General features: G+C 36.5%; 2 protein-coding genes and 1 pseudogene across 4 annotated transcripts; 2 read left to right on the top strand and 1 right to left on the bottom strand.

Annotated features, from left to right (window-relative positions):
- The first annotated feature begins 554 nt into the window (after window positions 1-554).
- On the top strand, window positions 555-8,476 carry LOC306872207 (uncharacterized protein). Its single transcript, XM_079420694.1, has 3 exons — window positions 555-846; window positions 987-1,229; window positions 7,033-8,476. The coding sequence occupies exons 1-3, from the start codon at window positions 630-632 to the stop codon at window positions 7,170-7,172; spliced, it is 600 nt and encodes a 199-aa protein (XP_079276820.1). The 5' UTR covers window positions 555-629; the 3' UTR covers window positions 7,173-8,476.
- On the bottom strand, window positions 7,999-10,979 carry LOC306872208 (uncharacterized protein). Of its 2 annotated transcripts, XM_079420695.1 has the most exons (6): window positions 10,644-10,958; window positions 10,087-10,213; window positions 9,755-9,844; window positions 9,519-9,603; window positions 8,594-8,753; window positions 7,999-8,346 (listed from the first exon to the last, which is right to left on the bottom strand). In XM_079420695.1, exons 1-5 carry the CDS (start codon window positions 10,715-10,717, stop codon window positions 8,677-8,679), a joined length of 453 nt encoding a protein of 150 aa, XP_079276821.1. In that variant the 5' UTR covers window positions 10,718-10,958; the 3' UTR covers window positions 7,999-8,346; window positions 8,594-8,676. The 2 variants fall into 2 exon arrangements, 1 of the variants encoding a protein (XP_079276821.1); XR_013784403.1 differs by lacking the exons at window positions 9,519-9,603; window positions 9,755-9,844 and having other exon boundaries at window positions 8,024-8,346; window positions 10,644-10,979.
- A 106-nt stretch (window positions 10,980-11,085) lies between these two features.
- Window positions 11,086-21,870, top strand: LOC306872210 (phosphopentomutase-like; annotated as a pseudogene). Its single transcript, XR_013785833.1, has 13 exons — window positions 11,086-11,342; window positions 13,179-13,349; window positions 15,586-15,777; window positions 16,915-16,998; window positions 17,094-17,287; window positions 17,532-17,718; window positions 17,818-17,914; window positions 17,992-18,175; window positions 18,921-19,014; window positions 19,245-19,374; window positions 19,461-19,650; window positions 19,743-19,882; window positions 20,776-21,870. The product of XR_013785833.1 is annotated as a phosphopentomutase-like (transcript).
- Window positions 21,871-21,906: the final 36 nt, after the last annotated feature.

Raw genomic sequence — 21,906 nt, forward strand, 5'->3', positions numbered from 1 at the left:
GTCTAACCATGTTTTTTGGGGCGTTTTTATTACTAGTTGTAGCCTATAACCACAGTTTTACTACAAGTACCATAGTTAAACTATGGGTAAGTTAGTGTAGCAAAACATGTTTCATTTATTATTATTTTACCGTGGTTTACCTATAGTAACCATGTTTTTTGGTTGCAACCACCGTTAATTTTCGTAAGGGATATTTTCATGTTATATCTTTATATTTTACGGCGTGTATTTGTGAAAATGATTATGCTATAGCACACACCACGCATTTCACACTTCAGTCGACCTTTTAATGTTGCCTGTGTTTTGTCAATGTTAAAATTATTTTTAATAGCCTATATCAATAAAAAAAAGTATGACAGGCTTTTACTCTAGTCTTTATCACTTTATTAAAATTAAGCAAAACAAATACGTATAGGATTGTAGTAATAACAATAATCTCTTGCCTGGAGACTCAATCAGGTAACAAAAAGTGTTTCGGAAACAGTTCCACCATTCCCTCGGCTTGTTTGTCCAGTCACAGACACCGTACGGACAGATTGTTTGCACATGACGTCACTGTCGTGGCGCGAAATGCAGCTGGAGGGCAGGAAGTGATTTTTCTCCATAGAGATTACTAGGTCAAAATCAAAATGCCCATGTTTTGCGCTGTTTATGGATGCTCAAATCGGTCAAACCGAGAAAAAACGAAGAGCTTTTATCGTGTACCAAAAGTTGTTGCTCACAAGGGGGGAAATATCAAGGAATTGACTGAAAAACGTAGGAAAAAGTGGCTTGAAAACCTGTGTCTGCGGTCGGGAGGAGCGGAGTCAGCTAATGCTCGTGTGTGCAGTGACCACTTTGTCAAAGGTAACGTTAAGTTATTATAACTTAAATATGCAATAGTTATGTTTATATAAAGTAACTTAACCAAAATATGTATCGTTACCAAAGTTAACTACAAAGTCTTTGCAGGGGGAGACTTATTGCAACTGTGTTGTTCTCTTTAGGCTGCCCTAGTGCTTTAAAAGATATTGAGTCTGTAGACTGGGCTCCTACAGTTAATCTCGGTTATCAGAAATGTAGGCCCATGTCAGAAGCATCGCGTAAACGAACGGAGAGGATGGAGTCCAGAGACGATCAACATAGACACGCAGAAGCTGCAGAGGCCTTGCTGGATCTCCGCGAGTCAGCTGAGAACACAGAGGAAGAGGACAACGCTGAGATGTTCTTCTTCTTCTTCTTCCTCTCAAGTTTAATGGCGGTTGGCAAACCAAACTTAAATGGTGCATTCCCGCCACCTACTGGATTGGAGTGTGGATAACGTTATGGTAGTAGTGACCTAAATCCTGTTACTTAAATGAGTGTCTTTTAAGAAATTAAATACTTCTTCATATATTTTAAATTGCTTTGGGCCATTACCTAATAATGCTTTGATAGAAAAAACTTCCATTTCCATTTCTCTTAACGCTTGAAATAATTTAAATCTTTCTCTTGCATAAGCCTCACATTTTAATAATACATGTTCTACTGTTTCCATATTTTCGGAACTACATTTTTCACAATACCCAGTCTGGTGTTTCCCAATCCTGACCATACTTTGATTTAGTAGACAATGGCCAATGCGCATTCTTGAAATTATAACATCCTTCCTCCTATTTCCAAAGTTTCTTCTTTCAAAACCAACTGTTCCTTGAATTTTGTATAAATGTCGACCCTTATTTCCACTGTCCCACTCCTTCTGCCATTTCTTCCTAATTTCCTTTGCTATTATACTTTTTATCTCAGTCTTACTCAATGCAATTTTAATATCAACTTCTTGAAATTTTATGGCCTGTTTGGCTAAACTATCCACCTCTTCATTTCCTGCCACCCCCATATGAGCTGGTATCCAAAGAAAATAAATAATGATACCCAATTGTCTGATTCTAAAAAGACTTTGTAATATTTCATAAATTAAGTCCTGTCTAGCTGTAGAAATACCACTTGCTAGACTTTCAATTGCAGATAAAGAGTCTGTGCATATAACTGATCTGATTGGCTGAACTTCTTCGACCCACTGTAATGCTAATATAATTGCTATTAATTCTGATGTAAATACTGAAATGTGATCTGATGTTCTTTTCAAAATGTTGACTTTAAATTGAGGTATAAATACTGCTGCAGATGTTGTACCAGAATCTGGATCTTTTGAGCCATCAGTATATATCTGGATGGCACTATAATATACATGATCTATGTAATCTTGTACCTTTACGCTATCCAGGATATTCTCCTCATTTTGTTTATCTTTGTGTAACTGGATATCTACAAAAGGCATTGGAAAAAACCAAGGAGGAATTGCTGGCAGAACCACACATGTAGCAATATTAACATCTTTAATTATTTCTCTTGCCTCCTCATTAATAAACCATCCAAAACTTGTTAGTTTTTTATAGTTATATTCCCAACAGTCTCTTAAAACATTCTTAACTGGATGATTTTCCAATTGACCTTTTATGTTTGCCCAGTATCTCATTCTTAACTTAATCCTTCTCATTCCTAGTGGCATTACTCCCGTCTCAACATTAAGTGACGACACTGGTGAAGATCTTATTGCTCCACAACATATCCTTAATGCTTGATTCTGAATTGCCTCAATCCTAGCAAGCTGAGTTTTTGAGGCAGAACTATACACCATGCTACCATAATCTATAGTTGCTCCAATTAGTGCCACATAAATACTTTTGAGCGATTGCCGATTAGCTCCCCATTCAGCTCCAGCAAGACATCTCATTATATTTATCACTTTTTTACATTTATCTATTATTTTCTGTATATGTACTCCGAAATTTAATTTTGAGTCCATCCATACTCCTAAAAACCTAACAACTGATGTCTGCTCCAATGTTTCTCTATACATTTTAATATTTATATTAGGGTTCGTCTTGTTTTTTGAAAAACAAATTACTTGTGTTTTTGCCATAGAGAGCCTAAAGCCCCATTTATTAGCCCATTTTTCTATCAAGTTGACAGCATTTTGAACCTTTTCCTGAACAAACTTAACATTCCTACCTCTTTTCCATATTGCAGCATCATCAGCATATAAGGATTTCCCTATCCCAGGTTCTATCTGAGAGAAAATGTCATTGATCATCAAGTTAAACAAAATAGGACTGCTGACACTTCCTTGAGGAGTTCCATTCTCAATTACATAAATCGGAGAATACTCACATCCCACTCTGACTTGAATAGTTCTATTTAACAGAAAGTTCATAACCCAGTTATACATTTTACCTTTTATTCCCATCATATCCAGCTTAATTAAAAGTCCTTCCTTCCACAGCATATCATATGCCTTTTCAACATCCAGAAAGACACCTACCAAAACTTCTTTATTAATCTGAGCCTTTCTTATGTCAGCTTCCAAACACAGCACAGAATCCATAGTGTTTCTCCCTTTTCTAAAGCCACTTTGATAAGGGGAGAATATATCCCTCCTCTCGATAACATAAACCAGCCTGCTCATTACCATACGCTCCATAATCTTACATATATTTGAGGTTAGAGCTATTGGCCTATAATTAATGGGTTGCGTATGATCTTTACCTGGTTTTACTACTGGGATAATTACTCCATGTTTCCATTCCATTGGAAGCTTTCCTGAATTCCATACCTTATTATAAAGATTTAAAATGACATTTAATGAAGAATCTGATAAATGCTTAATCATTTCATAGCATATCTCATCCCTACCTGGAGAAGATTGTTTAGTCCCTGCCATTGCTCTTTTTAACTCATACAAAGTTAATTCATAATCCAATGAATCTCCAGTTGACTCCTTAACTTCCAATATATGTGGATTCTTTCTCACACTCTGTTCCCTTATCTTCATCATGTCATTTGATACATTTTCATTACTATGTACTTTCACAAATGTTTGTGCTAGTATCTCTGCCTTCCTGCTATCAGAGACAACTACTTCCTCATTATGAATTATCGTCGGAATACTATTATTTCTTTGTTTTCCTGCCATCTTTCTAATCATATTCCAAACCTCATTGATTTCAATGTTTCCCCCAATATTATTGCAGTACTCTCTCCAATAATTTCTTTTTGCTGTCCTGATAACCCTCCTTACGATTGCCTGAGCTTTTTTATAAACAATAAAATCATCATAGCTAAAAGATCTTCTTACTTTTTTAAGCATTTTGTTTCTTTCTTTAATTGCCACATTGCATTCTTCATTCCACCACGGAACAATTTTCCTCCTACTACATGCCTTCTTTCTACCAAATACTTCTTCTGCTGTGCTCCTAAGAACCTCACTGATTTTTGAATTTAAAACATCAATATCTTCCACAACATCATCATTAATTTCAGCCATTTTGTTATGGCATATCTCTCGGTACAACTCCCAATCCCCCGATTTAAAATTCCACTTAGGAATTCTTTCCATACCTGTTTTTATTAAGTCAACTCCAACTGTACTACAAACAGGAAAATGATCACTACCAATAGTACTTTCATTAAATACTTTCCAATCACATCTTTGAGCTAAATTTTCTGACACTATTGTCAAATCTAACACAGAATATTTGCATTGAGAAAGATTAACTCTTGTGTAGCTTCCATCATTAATGCATACTAGCTCTCCCCAGTCCAGCATATCTTCTATGATCAATCCATTATAATCAGTATTAGAACTCCCCCATAAAGTACTGTGTGCATTAAAATCACCACACCACACCATTTTAAAATCCCCAATTCCTCCAATATTTTCCATCATATCCTTAGTTAGCTTGTCACATGGATTATAAAAATTGATTACCCTAATACTCTGATTTCCTTCCCATACCTCCACTGCCACAGCCTCATACTCATTGTTATCTTCAACTTTCCTAAACCCTATACCTTGCTTAATAAATGTTGCTACTCCACCACCATTTCCTTTATTCCTGTCTTTCCTAATTGTCTCATACCCACTAATCAGAAAATTTAACTGTGGTTTAAGCCACGTTTCCTGAACACAAATAATATCTGGGTTTACATCACAATTTGCTATAAAATGCTTAAATTCTTGCCCATTTGCAATTAAACTTCTTGCGTTCCACTGCAAGATTACAAAAGCCATTATGAGCCCCCACATGATGTCTGACTGTTTGTTGTTTGTACCACGAGTCTTTCATTTATCATGTCAACTGATATGTTCTTTAGTTCCAAATATTTTTCTGCAGCTCTAATGATTATCTTAATCCTTTCAGATCTACTTTCAGTCTGCGCTGAACAATTCACCACTTCTGCCACAAAAGCTATAAATGAAACTTTGTCTTCAATCAATTCAATTCTTTTTCTTGGTGTTGGCATCTTACTAGGTTGTGGTTGTATCCTAACAGGGGCCTCCTCTACTATGCTTACTTTGGGGGTTTGTTTTACTTTTTTAAGTGCTTCAGCATATGATATTCCTTCTTCCATTCTCACGTTTTGAACCTTAATTGCATCTTTCCTTACTTCACAACCTCCATAAGCTGCACTGTGCTCGCCCCCACAATTACAGCATTTTGGGGTTTTACCTTGTCCGCATTTACCATACTCATGATCTCCTCCACATCTTGCACATCTTTGTTTGCCTCTACATACAGCAGCCACATGTCCGTATTTTTGGCATTTGAAACACCTTATTGGAGGAGGAATGTATAATCTGACTCCATAGCTGACAAATCCCAAAAATACTCTTTCTGGTAATTTGATCTCATCAAAGACCAACATAACTGAAAGACTGTCTGTTTTCTCATTGTTTCTGAAACATTTCAATCGTCTTACTTCCTTAACTGCTGCTCCCTTTACATTTCTTTTAATCACCTCATCTGAAACATCCAAAGGAATTCCAGATATTACACCTCTAATCCAGTTTCTCTCTTCTGGAATTGAGCATTCTATTTTATGTCCGATCAATGATTTAATTCCCAAAGTTGCTTTTTGTTGCCTACTATCTTTACAAAATAACAACAGTCTTCCATCCTTCATAGTTTTTATATTCTCTACAATCCCTACACTTTCTTTAATTGCTTTTGTCATTTTCAAAGGGTTGATGTTACTCACGGAGTCGGTAGCAAACTTTACCATTACTTTATACTCCTTCTTCTTTCTTTGTGCCAGTTGACTTCCCTTGTCGCTTTCCGAGTCTGAAATTAAATCACGACTTTTCTTCCTTTTCTTTGTTTTAACTATGTTCCACCCTAAACTTGAATTTCCCCCACTATCTTCCTCAATCCTATCATCCTCCATTTCCGGATCGCTTCCGGAATCTACGTCAGTTCCTACCATCCGTACACCAGTCACAATCCAGCCGTTTGCCAATCCGCTCCCTCCTGAGATCAGCTTGTTCAACGCTGAGATGTTACGTCATCAACGAGATAAAGTACTTTACTTACTTTTACTTTTGTCATTTAGCAGACGCTTTTGTCCAAAGCGACTTACAAATAAGAAAAAGTAACTAAAACTAAAAGTTACAACTCTATAAATACTATATACCTACATGTTTAAGAAAATAAAGAAATTTAATAAAATTGACACATGCATATAACATTTCAATAATAAGCAAATAAATGGAAAAACTAAAATAAAATGTGATACTTCTATCCCTTGCCGGTGTCCCTGCCCGGTGGAGTCGCACGGTAGAGTTGATGGTCTTTACACTCTTTACTTTTTACTTTTAGTCATTTAGCAGACGCTTTTGTCCAAAGCGACTTACAAATAAGAAAAAGTAACTAAAACTAAAAGTAATTGTATTAATAAGTGTTGCCAGACTTTGTATAAAGCAGACAATATTCTTACATCAAATAATGCATGTAAACTTGAATTAGGCTTGCACAATAGATCATTAATTTTCTGTGGACTCACCTGGGTGTATAAAATGTGTAGTGTGAAAAAATATGAATCTGCAAATAAATTGGAACAGATGAAACTTGGTAAGAATGCTGAGTACTAAGTAGTAGAAATAGACAACAATTCTTGTCCTTATTGAGATGGAGAGTAATTTGAATAACCAATCCTACTGCCATGTATTGTATGCAGATGCAGAATGCCAGACAGACCTAACCATGGATGACATTGAGAGAATGGAAGATGTTCTCAAGCACACCACAGCAGAGCTGGGTAATCTTAGAACTAAAGCACTTGACACCGTTCAGCCAAGAGTCTTTTCAGAAGAATGAAGATTTGACAGTTTTAAACTGGACTGCCTAACTTTGTTTTAATGCAGATTTTTCAGCTTTGCGAGCCTTATATCACCTTTGGCCATTTGTCTGTGCTTTCTAAATTTGAACAGTTAATTTTAGTTTTGATGAGATTAAGACTAAACCTTCCTCTGAAAGATTTGGCTTTCAGGTTCAATGTCTCTTACTCCACTGTTTCCAAGTTAATTTCTATACTTCATGAGAGGTTGGAGTTTTTAATTGAGTGGCCATAGCGACATGTACTTCAAGCCACAATGCCAATGGCATTCAGGCAAGCATTTGGATGTAGAGCTTCTGTGATCATAGACTGTTTTGAAGTATTTATTGAAAGACCTTCTAATTTGCTTGCTAGAGCACAAACATGGACAAACTATAAGCATCACCACACTGTTAAGTTTCTTATCGGTATTGCTCCCCAAGTGTATGTTTCTTACATATCTTCTGCTTGGGGAGGTAAGAGTTAGTGATAAGAAAATTACAGAAGAGAGTGAACTTCTAAAACACTGGTTACCTGGAGATATTGTTCTAGCAGACTGTGGGTTTAATGTTGGGGATAGTGTAGGATTCTACTGTGCTTCACTACAGTCACCTGCATTCACTAAGGGGAAAAGACAGTTGTCCGGAGACGAGGTGGAACAAACTAGAGAAATAGCTAATGTGCGTGAAATACTGAACCTCTGATCATTAGTAATATGACTTTTTTTTTCTGGCTAAAAAACCTGCACAGCTGAGCTGTTGAGATTATCATTTTAGAATGGTATTAAAAATAAATTGTCAATTGTCATGAAATGAAAGAACTTGTTGTATAATTTAATTTATTTGTTTTATTTAAACTCCTCAATAAACCTCTTGATTGCCAACAATTTTTCTTTTGCAAATGTAGTTGATGTAAGGTAGTGTCCTTTAGTTATATTACATGTCAATATGTTGTTTTGTAACTTGCTGTCCCAACACTTCTGGAAGTAAACAGTTTCTGAAAAACTTCTCAGCTCTGGGAATACTCAGCATCCACAATGTGAAGCTGTGCCTGGACTTGGTAGTAGTAAGAATGGCTCCTGTCCAGTGTAACCTCATCCCCATCTTTGATAAGGCAGAATCCCTTGTCTCCAGCACACAGGCGCAGATTAACTTTGTCTTGCTTGCAGGGTGGACACTAAAAATCACAGTAAAAAATAACATGTAAACAACTGATGTGCTAATTTTGTCTGACTTTTTCACTAATTCCAAAGTCAAGTGTTTTTTTTTTATGTATCATTTAGACTACCAAGTCTTTCACAAAGGATAAAAAAAAAAAAAAGTCTACAATAACTTTCCACAGTTCTGTCTTTTATAGAAAGTGAAATTATGATTTTACATGTCAAACATTTTTTTTACCATGTTTATAGTGAACTGCAATATACCTTTATCTCACAAATCCCAGTTCCATGACAGTCGCATGTGAAAATCCCATCAGACGATGCTCCCATGTATGGCCACTTGGGATTCAGCCAGAGACCACTTTCCATACAGGAGAAGCCCTCATGCTCCAGACGCATTCAGCCTTCATGTTTGCATCCGTAACTGTAAAAAGTACACAGAAACAATCAACAACAAATTAAATGGTTATTTGCCATTTAGAAACTTTGCAACATTATTGCAGTTCAATGGTTTAAATATTTACCATTATCCTAACCCCTATACTTAACCCTACCCCTGCCTAACCCTTGATTTACAAGCCCATACCTTTAGGGAGACACTTGTGGTAGAAACTCTTAGCAAAAAGCTCACCTCTGTCTTATCCTAATTCAAGCCCTAAATACCTTGTCGCAACTGTGGTGAACTTGTGTGCCTCTGGGTAGCATATGGCCTTAATCAAGCTCTTGGACATTTTCAAAGGGTTCGCTTGAAGAACTTGTTTAAGCTTAGAGGCAGTTATGCGTCCAGCTCTTTGTCGATACCAAATCCTGGATGCACCCAGGCTTCGAGTTGTGAAGTGAAGTGAAATTCAGCCAAGTATGGTGACCCATACTCGGAATTCGTGCTCTGCATTTAACCCATCCAACGTGTACACACACAGCAGTGAACACACACACACCGTGAACATACACCCGGAGCAGTGGGCAGCCATTTTATGTTGGGGGTTCGGTTAAGTTAGGGGTTCGGTGCCTTGCTCAAGGGCACCTCAGTCGTGGTATTGAGGGTGGAGAGAGCGCTGGACATTCACTCCCCCCACCTACAATTCCTGCCGGCCGGAGACTCGAACCCGCAACCTTCGGATTACAAGTCCGACTCTCTAACCATTAGGCCACGACTTCCCCCTCGAGTTGCCTTCTCTACAGCCTGTACCTGAGAAGGGGTAACCTCTTCTAACTGGAAATCCTGGCACAGCTCTGCAAGCTCTTTGGGGGGTAGTTGCAGAGTCTCTGGTGTTCTGTATTCAAGAACAGAACAAATTCCTTGTAGTAATTCTCTCTAGCCATCAGTGCAGCACTCCTTGGACAGTTTTTGCTTAAGGACTCAAAAAACCTATCATATGTTTCTGACCCTCTCTTTACTCTTGGACATTGAACTGTTTTCTCAACCTTGGCTTGTTCTGTTGATTTCCCAGCGATGGCATCGTCCACTTTTCTTCTTTTGGACTTTGCTGAGGAAAAGTCTATAGCAGCAGGAATCTATAAAATTTGAAAATTCATTCTAACACACATATGTGGTCCATAACATGGAAAATCTAAGATATAACATTGCAACTACAATGTGTGTTGTTTGTAAAAGTCTAAGACAAAACCATATGAATTGTAGTTGCAGTGTTTGATCTTACTTTCCCTGCAGAAGTGTTTTACAAATTAACAGTTGCTGTCATTTCCCATAGTAGTGTAGGGTACTAAACAGTAATATGTACAGTAGATTTATACACCTTTTGTACATGTGATGGCATCAGCCACTTGCACTTTTCCGTTGTGCAGGACGCTGTGTCTCGCATCTTAACGCCAGCTTCAATGGAAAAAAGAACTGCCCCTACACGAGAACAGGATTCTGACAATCTGAAAAAGAATAGAATTTCTTAATTAACCACAAATGGCTGACACATTAAGATATAGAAATATATTACGAGATTATAGGGATTCACCGAAATGAAAATTCTGGGCAGAAACCAAAATTTTTGCATGCACTTGACTGAAAACTGCTTTGTAATATTTATTTAATGAAATAATATAAAGTAATTTTGTAACTTTTTAACTAATAATTTTAATGACACTGTATTTAAAACAGAAGCCAATAAAATAATCACAATTTTACTGAGAGTAACAATAACATTGGACAGAAAATATATTAATATTTCATATCATTGTATTATTTTTATTCAGTTCTATGCAACAGAATCAAATATAACTTTTTTGGGGACTAATTATCCAAATATTAGTCCTACAACCTTAATCGACAGGATAAAAAAAATAAAGAAATGCTACTCACGCGGGCAAAAACCAAGCGATTATCATTGTGGAGCACCTCGTTGACCCAGCCACTAACGAAAAAATGATATGCATCCATACTTTTGTACGCTTTCATCTGTTTTTGGGTGCAGAAGGATGTCTGGAGGACGAGATGTCTACGTTACTGCCTCGATGGCAGGCAAATATTTAAGTTCAGTAGAAAATTCGCTCCTCTACATAGTATAAGGATCCCGTCCAACATATCTGACGATTTTCTGTTTATACCTTTCTTTAGAATTCATCTCTAATCCGCTACAATACGTACTTTCCTCTGTTTATTTACTTACTGCCGTCCAGCTGAATTTCGCGCGTCATCAGAATCACGTGATTGCAAACAACCAATACGGCTCAGTTTTTCTACGTATCGTGCTCTTGCGAGCAGCTGAAATGATTTTATGCAGCCAATACCAACACCATGCTTTTCCAATAAGGAGGAAAGGATCGTGTTCCCCCCGCCCAAGTCTATCATTTACAGTTGAACAGGAACAGTCACGGGTCGTACTATTACTTAAATCAGCCAGAGCAACCGTCAGCATACATATGCCCGTTTAACAGAGTCGATCGCTTATTTGTTGATCCGTTGAATTACAGTTTAGTTCCGAGTAAGATCAACATGGAGAAGGGCACAGGAGACAGTCGTCTGGATCAGGCTGTCATGCAGTGGCTGCAGTATGACAAGGTAAGCACGCTGCTTCATGCAGCTTTAAATGTGTCAAATCTGACATCTTTAGTGTTGAAACTGGAGTCCAGTAGCTTGTTAGCAAACCTAGCTAAAAAAAAATATTTTTAAGTGGCTTAATTAACTTACAACTCAGTTATGAAACAGTGAAGAGAAACCCCCTGACATTGCTTTATAATGTAATGATCCACTAAAGCAGTTTTCAGAACTAGTCCTGTTTGTACAAGATGCTTTTCAGGAAGCAGTCAGTTCCTTATTAATATGCCATTATTTAAAATACACTTTTGCTCTGAGACATGAGAAATGAGTTTAGCGCTGTACGTACGGTGCTTTAGGTACGGTGGCCGAGAGAGCTCAAAGCTCTGCAAATAGAAAAAACGCATGCAAATTAAGAAAACAACTTCATGAATTTGACAACACACGTGCTGCAAATGCTGCGGTCAAATTGATGATGTTTTCTTGATTTGCTGGTGCTTTTTCTATTTGCATGTGTTTTCTGAAGTTGCAGCGCATTGAGCTCTTTTAACTGTAAAAATAATATGCTATACTGTTTAGAAGATTTTAGTGTTTTTAAAAAGCAGTCTCTTACCAAGGCTGCATTTATTTGATCAAAAATACATTACAAACAGACAGTAATACTTCTATTTAAATATATTTTAAAACGTCATTTATTCCTGTGAAGCAAAGCTGAATTTTTCAGTTGTCATTACTCAAGTCTTCAGTGTCACATGATCCTTCAGAAATCATCCTAATATGCTGATTTGATGCTCAAGAAATATGTCTTATTATTATCCAATCCATGTTGAAAACAGTTCGGCTGCTTATAATGTTGGTGGAAAACGTGATTTTTATTTTTTTCCTCCCCAGGATTCTTTGATTGAAAGTTCAAAAGAACAGAACTGATTTGACATAAAAATCTTTTGTATAAAGGTCTCTTTACTCTTTTTACAGTAGCTTTTATAAATTTCTTTACTGACGTTTTTAGATCAAATTCAATATGGATCCTCACAGAATAAAAAAATTTCTGACCCCAATCTTTTGAACAGTAGAGTAGATTTATTTGCTACAAACGCATGACTTGCTTGAACTCAAATTGAATGAGCATTGTGCTTGAATAAACAAAGAAGAATGGCACAAAACAGTTTCTAGACTGTCCCAGTTACACTGAAACACTTGTACAGTATTAGAGTATCCTCTAAGACATAATTTAAATGGCATGTAAATCAGTGTCAATGGACAGTTCCATAAAAGTACTTACAATGCATATTAGTGTAGTGCCGTTACAGTAATTGGAGTCTTGTGCTTAACTGGGTCACTTGAAACAGTTAATGGTGTTACGCAGAAGTCATTGATTAAGTAAAATTGAGCATTCAGATGATTTCTGACATTTTTACAGTGCAAATATGAATGGACACAATGTGTTTAACTATATGATTTTTTTTAAAGTGTATATTGGCTGTGTATTCACCAAAATGAGTGTATTGGCCTGGGTGCTGCCCAGACGGGTCATCATAAGAGTTTATGCAGTCAGGAATGGATCAGAGCCCTTCGGTTGCATCCTCACATGGTCTCACTTATCAGCAAAGTGAAAGCATATTGTCCCTCACGTGGTGAACAGGAGACATATAGGAGACACACTCACCCATAACACTAATTGGAATCATCAGGACAAAGTGCCTAGAGACTTAGAGGCTCTTTTCATCCCCCATTCTCTTTCTTTTATTGTCACTCCTAGATCATATAAAACTTACCCTATTTACTTTTTTAATACACATTCCTGGTCTTATTGTGATTTTGTGAGTGCACATTATTTGAAAATATTTTGTGTGTTTACAGAATTCAAAGACGGCTGCTGCTGCTGTGCGGTCTATGGTTAAGGATCGAGCCATGTCAGAGCTGTAGAAGTGTTTCGGGGCCCGTATGGAGTTTGGCACAGCGGGACTGAGAGCCGCCATGGGGCCTGGAGTGTCCTGCATGAAGGACCTCACCATTATACAGACCACGCAGGTGACATACTCTACACAAGCTTTCCGTGACATCTTATCACTTATCTTTTCACTCTGAATAATATACAAGAGGCCTAAGCTATGACATCAGATTAGGGTATTCAAGTGCTCTTGGTGCCCCACAGGAGCCCTAGGCTGGAGGTTTGGTAGTATCTTGTTTGTATGTAAGCGACCAAGATAGTCAAACAGCAGCTGATAATGTTTGTTATTATAAAAGTAAAGTATGTTCTGTGGAACTATGTAATCTCATACAATGCAACACCCAAATCTCAAAATTCCAATCAACAACCCATTCATAAAACCAAGTACCTGCCATTGCACTTGCATGTACATCACAATACAGAAAAAAGTCACTACTTCTGTTTCATCGCGACTTTAAGGTGCAGTCACATTTGTAAAATCCTGCGGGCAAATCCTGAGGTCTGTTATCAAGAGTAATTGTCTGTAGTAGCACAGCTGAACACCATTCACTTTCAAAGCGATCAGCTTTCTGTTGGTCAAAGTCTGGATGCACCCAATGACCAAATCGATCCAGTTGTGAAATATTTTGCCTTAAAGGGGTCATGAAATGCATTTGTTATTTATTTTGTGCTGTTCTCTGAAGTCCGCTTATAATGTTATTGAGATTTTTGCATCAAAAAAAACATAATTTAGAAGTAATAGGCTATTTTCTGTACTGTTTTTAACCCCCTTCATCAGAACGCTCTGTTTGAATAGGCGTGGCAGATTGTAGACTTTGAAGTAAACACCCACTGCTATGAGTGGCTAATAGTTGTGTATGTTTGCCAACTTACTTCCTTCACAGATGGTTGTTGCTGTGATTTTAGGTTTAAAAGACATAATTACTCATATCAAATTATCTTTTTAACAGACAAAGCAATAGTGACCACGTAATAAAAACTTGTTACTCACACTTGTGTGTTGTGACATTACCGTTGGATGTAATATAGTCGGCACAGCATCATCTTTCAGTTTCAGTCTTTCTGAGAATTCTGCATCAAATTGTGCTTTGTTTGTAAATGAATCTGCGGTAAAATGAACTGGCACTGCACAGCGTCTTTTTGTCTTCGGAGCATCTTTATCATTTGGTTTCTGCGTAGACCTGCGTTCACCTCTTGTTATTTACACTATGTGTGTGAATCGGTGGGCGGAGCTAAAGAGGCAGTTATGTAGAAGCAGGCGTTGATTATCTTCCGTGGAGGTGGTGTTTAGCCACATTATTACATCATAGAGTGGTACATTCCACAAGCTGTCGTTTTGGCAGATCGGCTTCAATATAAGCTGTTTTTAGATTAACGACCAAGTTTAAGATCTGAAACATACAGGATGTTTTTATAGTACAATGACCTCTTATATTTCAAAAGATCAAGGAAATTTTGGTTAAAATAACTGGATTTCACCTGCAAAAATTTGGTGAACAATGGTAAATGTGACCTCACCTTAATGTTGCTGCAGTGCTACTCACATGCATATTCATATGTATATGTATATCAATATACTGTACATATACAGCTCAGTGTACATTTAGACTAAAGGACAGTTCACACCACTGATCTATATATAAATGATCTATTATAGATTAGTGGTTCACACCAATGTTAGGCATGAAAATTTGGTCTGATTTTTGCATGGAATTTATGTGTTCAAACCAATGAGAAAAATTGGCAGATGGGCTGAACAAAAATGCTAATTCATTCTCTGACAGTAGGTGGTGCTTATAGAAAAGCAGAAATACTGAATATTCAAGGGAAGTAGAGTGCAACTTTTCATGTCTGACAACCTTTTTGTTGCATAAGTCACAGTATTTATATTTGCTCTGCTATTCACTGTTGCTTAGCAAAATAGTCTCTTTTTTTTTTTTTAGTGCCACCAAGCCATCCTCTTGTTAACTTGTGATGTAAGGAATGATGTTTCCAGGTCCAAGCCTCTACTCATTTCAGCTGAGAATACCATCTAGTCAGCTGTTAATGACCACTATTCATTCATATTACCAAACCTTCATCTTGGTGTGAACAGGCCTTCAAAGGATTCTCCACTCATTTACTCACCTGTCCCAAATGCATGACTTTTTCTGTGGAGCACAAACAGAGATTTGTATAAACTTTGCAAAGCATAATCAAGTTAATAGGCAAACTGTGTGTTCCAAAAACCATTGTCAGTTTTCACATTGTCACAATAAATTTTGTGTCATGTAAGGCTATGGATTGATGGTAATTTCCCTCTTTTGCTTCTGGTAGGGTTTCTGTGCGTACCTGGAGCAGTGTTTTACAGATCTGAAGCAGAGAGGGGTGGTGATCGGGTTCGATGCTCGAGCTCACCCCCCTAGTGGCGGCAGTAGTAAAAGATTTGCCTGTCTTGCTGCTTCTGTCTTGATCAGCCGAGGTGTCCCAGTCTACCTCTTCAGTGACATCACACCCACTCCATACGTGGTACGTATGAACATGCTGTACTACATAAAGAAAGTTCAGATGTATTACTAATTCCGATATGTTAGAGCCATGGCACTGCGGTAGAGCATCTAAAGAGCAATCTTTAAAAAAAATCTACTATTTACTTGGTCATGCCTTGGTACAGTAATAGTATGACCATGGAATTTTGACATGATTACCATAATAACTTCTATGGAACATATTCAAAAATATAGTAACAATTGGCCAGAATTGTTGTGTTTAATTATTCAGAAGTGTTGTCCATTGTTGTTAGAGGTTTGTGTGCAAAGATATTTGAAATTCGCTACTTCCTTCTACAAAGAACTAATCACAAACCAACATCCAAATGCACGAGAAAGAAGACGGAGACACAACTGCATGTGAACACATTATGAGATTGTTGCAGAAGAGACTATAGGAGTTCATGAACATTCTTCACCAATCATCAACTTTTCTGTTCCCTTGAGTACACGGACACGCTCTCACTCATTCTCCTATCACTCTCTCAACCTTTCCCTTTGAGCCCAAATCTGTAACTTGGCGGCCCTGGTGGTATGTAAATGTCATATTCTTAATGTGCAGCTAAGCATGGGTTCTGGGTAAACATTTTGGCACAGTCAGAGAGCTGCCACAGTATGATCACGTGCGCCTTGCATGCTCAGAGCACATGTTTGTTTAACTCTGTTTTTTTTATATTGTGTTACTTTTTATAATTTACATGATACATTGTTGTGTTAATCTTAATAAAAGATACCTACTATGTGACTACTAACTAATTATGTTTGGAACTTAGAAAGGTACACTACTGTTCAAAAGTTTGGGGTTAGTATGATTATTTATTTTTTTAAAGAAATTAATACTTTTATTCACCAATGAAATTGATGCATTAAATTGATCAAAAGTGACTGTAAAGATTTTACATTGTTACAAATATTTTTAATTCAGATAAATGCTGTCCTTTTTAAATTTTTATTTATCAAATTTATCATGGTATCCATAAAAATGTATAAAAACGGATAGTCCCCCCCCCCCCAAAAAAATCATTGTAAACCACTGTTTCTTGGGGCTGATTCCTTTAATTTTGCAGAGCAAAAAAGATGAACATCTCTTCTCTTCTCTTCCCTTCTTTTCTTTTAGCCTTTTACTGTATCACATCTAGGACTGCGTGCTGGTGTCATGGTCACAGCCTCCCATAATCCCAAACAAGATAATGGATACAAGGTATCATCGATCCTTAAATAAAATGTTTAATTTGCAAGAATATAGCATGTTTGACTTCTAGATATGACCCATTTTTCAATATGTGTGTGTTTAAGGTGTACTGGGCAAATGGAGCTCAGATCATTCCTCCCCATGATAAGGGCATCGCCGCAGCTATTGACAAGAACCTTGAACCGTGGCCTAAATCATGGGACACAGATGGAGCTCTTCAGAGTTCCCTACTCAATGACCCATACCAGAACATCCACAGAGAATACTGCAAAACCATACAACAGCACTGCTTTCATAGGTACACTCACAAAGATATGCCTGCAGGATTCCATTTGAATGATCTGATATACATTTTCAAAAATTCCAAGATCAATACTTTACTCCAGATCATGTCTTTTGATGTGTTTTAATAATATTTATATACTACTTAAGAAAGAAACTTAATCATTTTTAAATCAAATCTGAATCAATTTAAAGCCATAATCTGGAAGTCAGTGCTAACACCCATAAGTCTGGTTTTCACACATCTTGTGTCCTCACAGGGAGCTGAATAAGAATTCAGAGGTGAAGATTGTCCATACCTCAGTTCATGGGGTGGGCCATATTTTTGTCCAGGCTGCTTTTAAGGCCTTTGACCTTCATCCTCCATATGCTGTTGAACAGCAGAAGGATCCTGACCCGTTTCCCACCGTCAAATACCCCAACCCTGAGGAGGGAGAGGGAGTCTTGGTACAATACACTGATACACACACACAATTGACATTAGAAAAAGTTTTTTTTGGTTTTATGTCATGCCAGATGGACAGTAATCTATGTTTCTGTATATAGACGTTGTCCTTCATGCTTGCAGATAAAGAGGGAGCAACTGTTATTCTGGCAAATGATCCTGATGCTGCTAACTAGCTATTGCAGAGGAACAGGAGAGGTCAGTGTTATTTGGCATTTTGTGTTGACTTTCATTCAGTGTATCAGTTTTATGAATAGCAATAATTCTTTCAGTAGTGGGCAGTGGAGGGTGTTCTCTGGGAATGAATTGGGTGCTTTACTCGGCTGGTGGATTTTCCAGTGCTGGAAGCTGCAGAAAGGAAAGGGAAAAGGCTCCATTAAGGATGTCTACATGCTATCCAGCACCGTCTCCTCAAAAATTCTCCGTGCCATCGCTGTCAAAGAGGGCTTCCACTTTGAGGTACCTCTGGTTTTTACCCTATAAAGTGTAGTGGTTTCTCTAACCCAGTGGTTCACAACCTTCCGACTCCTTGTCCCAAGAATACATTTGAAGGTCCTCCTATCTATAATGTTTTTAGCATTTCAATTAAGATTGTTAATATTACTACATTTTAATAATTTTAAACCTTATTGGGTGTTACCGGGGTCTGAGTTTGCAGAGGCCCTCTGGTTTAGATCCATAGCTCTTAACCAATGGGAAATGTTCTTTTCTGACAGCAGTGAATATTAGAATTGATAAAATACTGGGACAATTTTAGTGTAATCTTGTATTTTAAATGATTATGGTCTAAATTATAAATTGAATTTAGCATTTGACAAATTGACTGTTTCATGGGTCAATAATAATGTGCGTTTCCACAGACCTGGAAATCCTGGAAATATCAGGGAATTGCAAAAGTGTAAAAAAATCCATGAAAATGTATAGTCATTAACATTAAGATATTCTTATAATTCTCAGTTTAAAATTTCTTTGACTAGAAATGACTCTTTTTAAGCGCAATCTAACATAAAATGATTTTTAAAAATCCTTATCCAGTCATCAGAAACAACTGGAATAGTCTTTGAAAAATAATGGAAATTCTTCGGTCAGAAAGTGCAGCTACTCTGAAGACATACTCTGTTTTGTACAGTATCATATGTGGAAAAAAAAAGATTACTCCCTTTTGATGTTCTACTGTCTGACTCTCTGCATCTGTCTTTAACAGGAAACTCTAACAGGCTTTAAATGGATGGGAAATAGAGCCAGAGAGCTGATGGACCAGGGAAAGACTGTTCTGTTTGCTTTTGAAGAAGCTATTGGTACAGTGGCATCCACACCGCAAGATGCTAAACATTTATGTGCATTTGTGCAACAGTCTGAATTGGTAACCCACTGATCTTGGATTCATCCACAGACCCCTAGAGAAGTAGTTGTCAGTGGTTGTTCATTTTTATGCATCACAATATCATAATTGCATTGAAATGTAAAAAAACATTGGTCCAGACTTTATTAAAAAATATTAATACTTTCTTTGGTTGCCATGTTGTAGGCTACATGTGTTCTCCTGCAGTTTTGGACAAAGATGGAGTGAGTGCGGCTGCCATTGCTGGCGAGTTTGTCTCTTACCTGGCTTCTAAAAATATAACTCTGTCTCATCAACTCAGATCCATTTATGAGGAGTATGTCATAAAAACTTCGGCATTGACATCTAATAATTTGTTCTGAATCTTCTTGTTAATCATAGTTTTCACATCGTCTTTTTTAGGTATGGTTATCACATTTCCAAGAATTCCTACTTCATCTGTCACAACCAAGACACTCTTAAACAGATGTTTGAGCGTCTTCGGAACTACGACGGGGAGAATTCATACCCTAAAGAGTGTGGGGGCTTTGCCATCACAGCAGTGAGAGACCTTACGACTGGCTATGACAGCAACCAGCCAGACAACAAGGCTGTGCGTAGCCCATAATGATTACAATTATTGTGATAGTTGATCTTATTTAAAGTTTTCTTATCCTATATCTGTGTGTCCTTTATTATTCACAGATTCTGCCCACCAGTAAAAGCAGTCAGATGATTACCTTCACCTTTGCTAACGGGGCCGTGGCTACAATAAGGACCAGCGGAACAGAGCCTAAAATCAAATATTACACAGAGCTCAAACATATTATTGCAGAAATAAAATTATTTTGATTTGTTTATTTTCCTAAATTACATTACATTATATTATTATTATTATTATTATTATTAAAGCTGATTTTTATTTTATTATTTAATTCATAAAAATAGACAAAAAATTTTACATTCAGTAATAATAATAATAATAAGTGACATATATAGTAATATAAAATTATTGTTCTTATGTATCATAATATACTATTAGAATTATTAGTATTCTATACACAGTATATAATACTAATAAATGTGACTATACAATAATAATAATACTGTATATTACATTCAATTATATATTACTTTAGTTTAAATTATTGATGTGTGTGCATCTGTGTGTGTGTTTAAAATTATCATTATTATTATGAAGTACTGTTTATATTACAGTATAAAAGTATAGTTGCAATAGTGATATTTCTTTTAGTTTTGATAAATAGACATATTTTTAATAATAACAATTACAAATTATTTAATGTTAGTTCAGTATTATTTTTACTATTATTATTATTATTATTATTATTGTTATTATTTTAAAATTGTATAGTCATATTAAATAGGGATTTTTTTTTAGCTGATCACATGCTTAAGTATGCCACTTTTTAAACTGTATAATAACAGTCATCATTATTACATGATAAATATTTCCAACAGTAGCTTTGTATGTTGTTGTCACATACAGCATATTTTATTAACTGTATTATTAATAAAATAATACTGTTAATAAAACAAATTAATTTAAGGTAATTCTATGCAGACAGAAAATTTGCATACTCCGCACACTGTACTCTGCAATAATAGTAAAAGCAGTATGACGGTATGATCATGCCATAGAACTTTAATCATAGTTTTGGCACATAAATAACTCATAATCATGTAAAAACAAGTTTTCTGTCTGTCTTTTCTCTAGTGATCTTAACCAGCTGAAAACTGAATTGGATAACTTGGTTGATGCCATTGTGGAACACTTCTACCAACCAGAGAAAAACAACCTGACTCCTCGACCAGCGTGAGAGACACTATCACTCAGGTTTACAAAGATTTGATCTAATTCTGCTACTAGTCTTAACATACCACACATAACCACTCTTATTAATACTTGCATATTCTGGGTCTTGATCTAAAGAGGTTTTCTCTGAACTTTCTCTTATTTTTAATGCAAGAAATGTAGATTTCCTGGTGCCACGTGAACATACCTATAGCCTTTTTCGTTTTTGCACTTTTACATTTTTTTCACCTTTCAGTTTTGTAATCTACAATGTTATCGGATGAAATATGACAGATTTTTTTTTTTCATTTGCCTTTTTTGACCTTCAGTAGTGAACTATGAATGTACTAATGTTGCAAAGAAAATGTGTTTGAATTAATATAAAGCAGATATATTAGTCGAGTTGACTAACAGAAATGATTCCATATTGCTGGAGCAGAGGACCATATCTAGTTACTGTTTAATTCAGCCAACCAAATAACCTCAGAAATCAAAAAGCCAGCTCATGCCATTTTATACCAGAAATGCTCAAATCCAGTTCACATGATTCCATTATATCTTTAGTCAATCATCGATGTTCAGTCATCATATTCAGAATTTATTTACATTCTGAATATCAAACACAACCAGTTTGATCATTTATTCAGAACTTTTAGTTGTGAGGTTGAGACTGGGAACATATTTGGAAGGTTTTACATTTGAACAGAAAAGTATTCCTTGAATAGTTTAGTGTTTGTGACCAACCAGATTTCTTGTGTTAAAGCAGCTCGTTTTTTTAGACATCTCATTTTGACAAATAGTTGTTATACTGAGATTTAACAGAGCATATGCCTTACTACAAACTCCAAAGTGGACTGTCATCTAATGTAAGGCTGAATAGCCAAACCAGCAGATACATTAAAATGCCTGTTGACTTCTTTTTCATGTAAAGTGATTTGATATGTTTCAGGTGCTCTTCAGTTTAATACTTGTCTCACAATGCTGTGTTTTCCCTCTATTTTGAATCAATAAACAGCAAGTGGTAACAACAAAGTGGTCTTTTGTCTGTGTGGG

Source organism: Barbus barbus, assembly GCF_936440315.1.
Source record: "Barbus barbus genome assembly, chromosome: 7".
In the NCBI taxonomy this organism is placed as follows: Eukaryota; Metazoa; Chordata; class Actinopteri; order Cypriniformes; family Cyprinidae; genus Barbus; species Barbus barbus.

Excerpts from the sequence above, each read along its gene's own strand:
- LOC306872207 (XM_079420694.1), top strand. The coding sequence starts at position 630 with ATGCCCATGTTTTGCGCTGTTTATGGATGCTCAAATCGGTCAAACCGA. Across the intron at positions 847-986 it reads CAGTGACCACTTTGTCAAAG|GCTGCCCTAGTGCTTTAAAA; the intron begins GTAACGTTAAGT and ends TGTTCTCTTTAG. Across the intron at positions 1,230-7,032 it reads CTTCTTCTTCTTCCTCTCAA|ATGCAGAATGCCAGACAGAC; the intron begins GTTTAATGGCGG and ends TATTGTATGCAG.
- LOC306872208 (XM_079420695.1), bottom strand. The coding sequence starts at position 10,717 with ATGCATATCATTTTTTCGTTAGTGGCTGGGTCAACGAGGTGCTCCACA. Across the intron at positions 10,214-10,643 it reads ATCGCTTGGTTTTTGCCCGC|ATTGTCAGAATCCTGTTCTC; the intron begins GTGAGTAGCATT and ends ATTCTTTTTCAG. Across the intron at positions 8,754-9,518 it reads AAGAGGTTACCCCTTCTCAG|TTACGGATGCAAACATGAAG; the intron begins GTACAGGCTGTA and ends TACTTTTTACAG.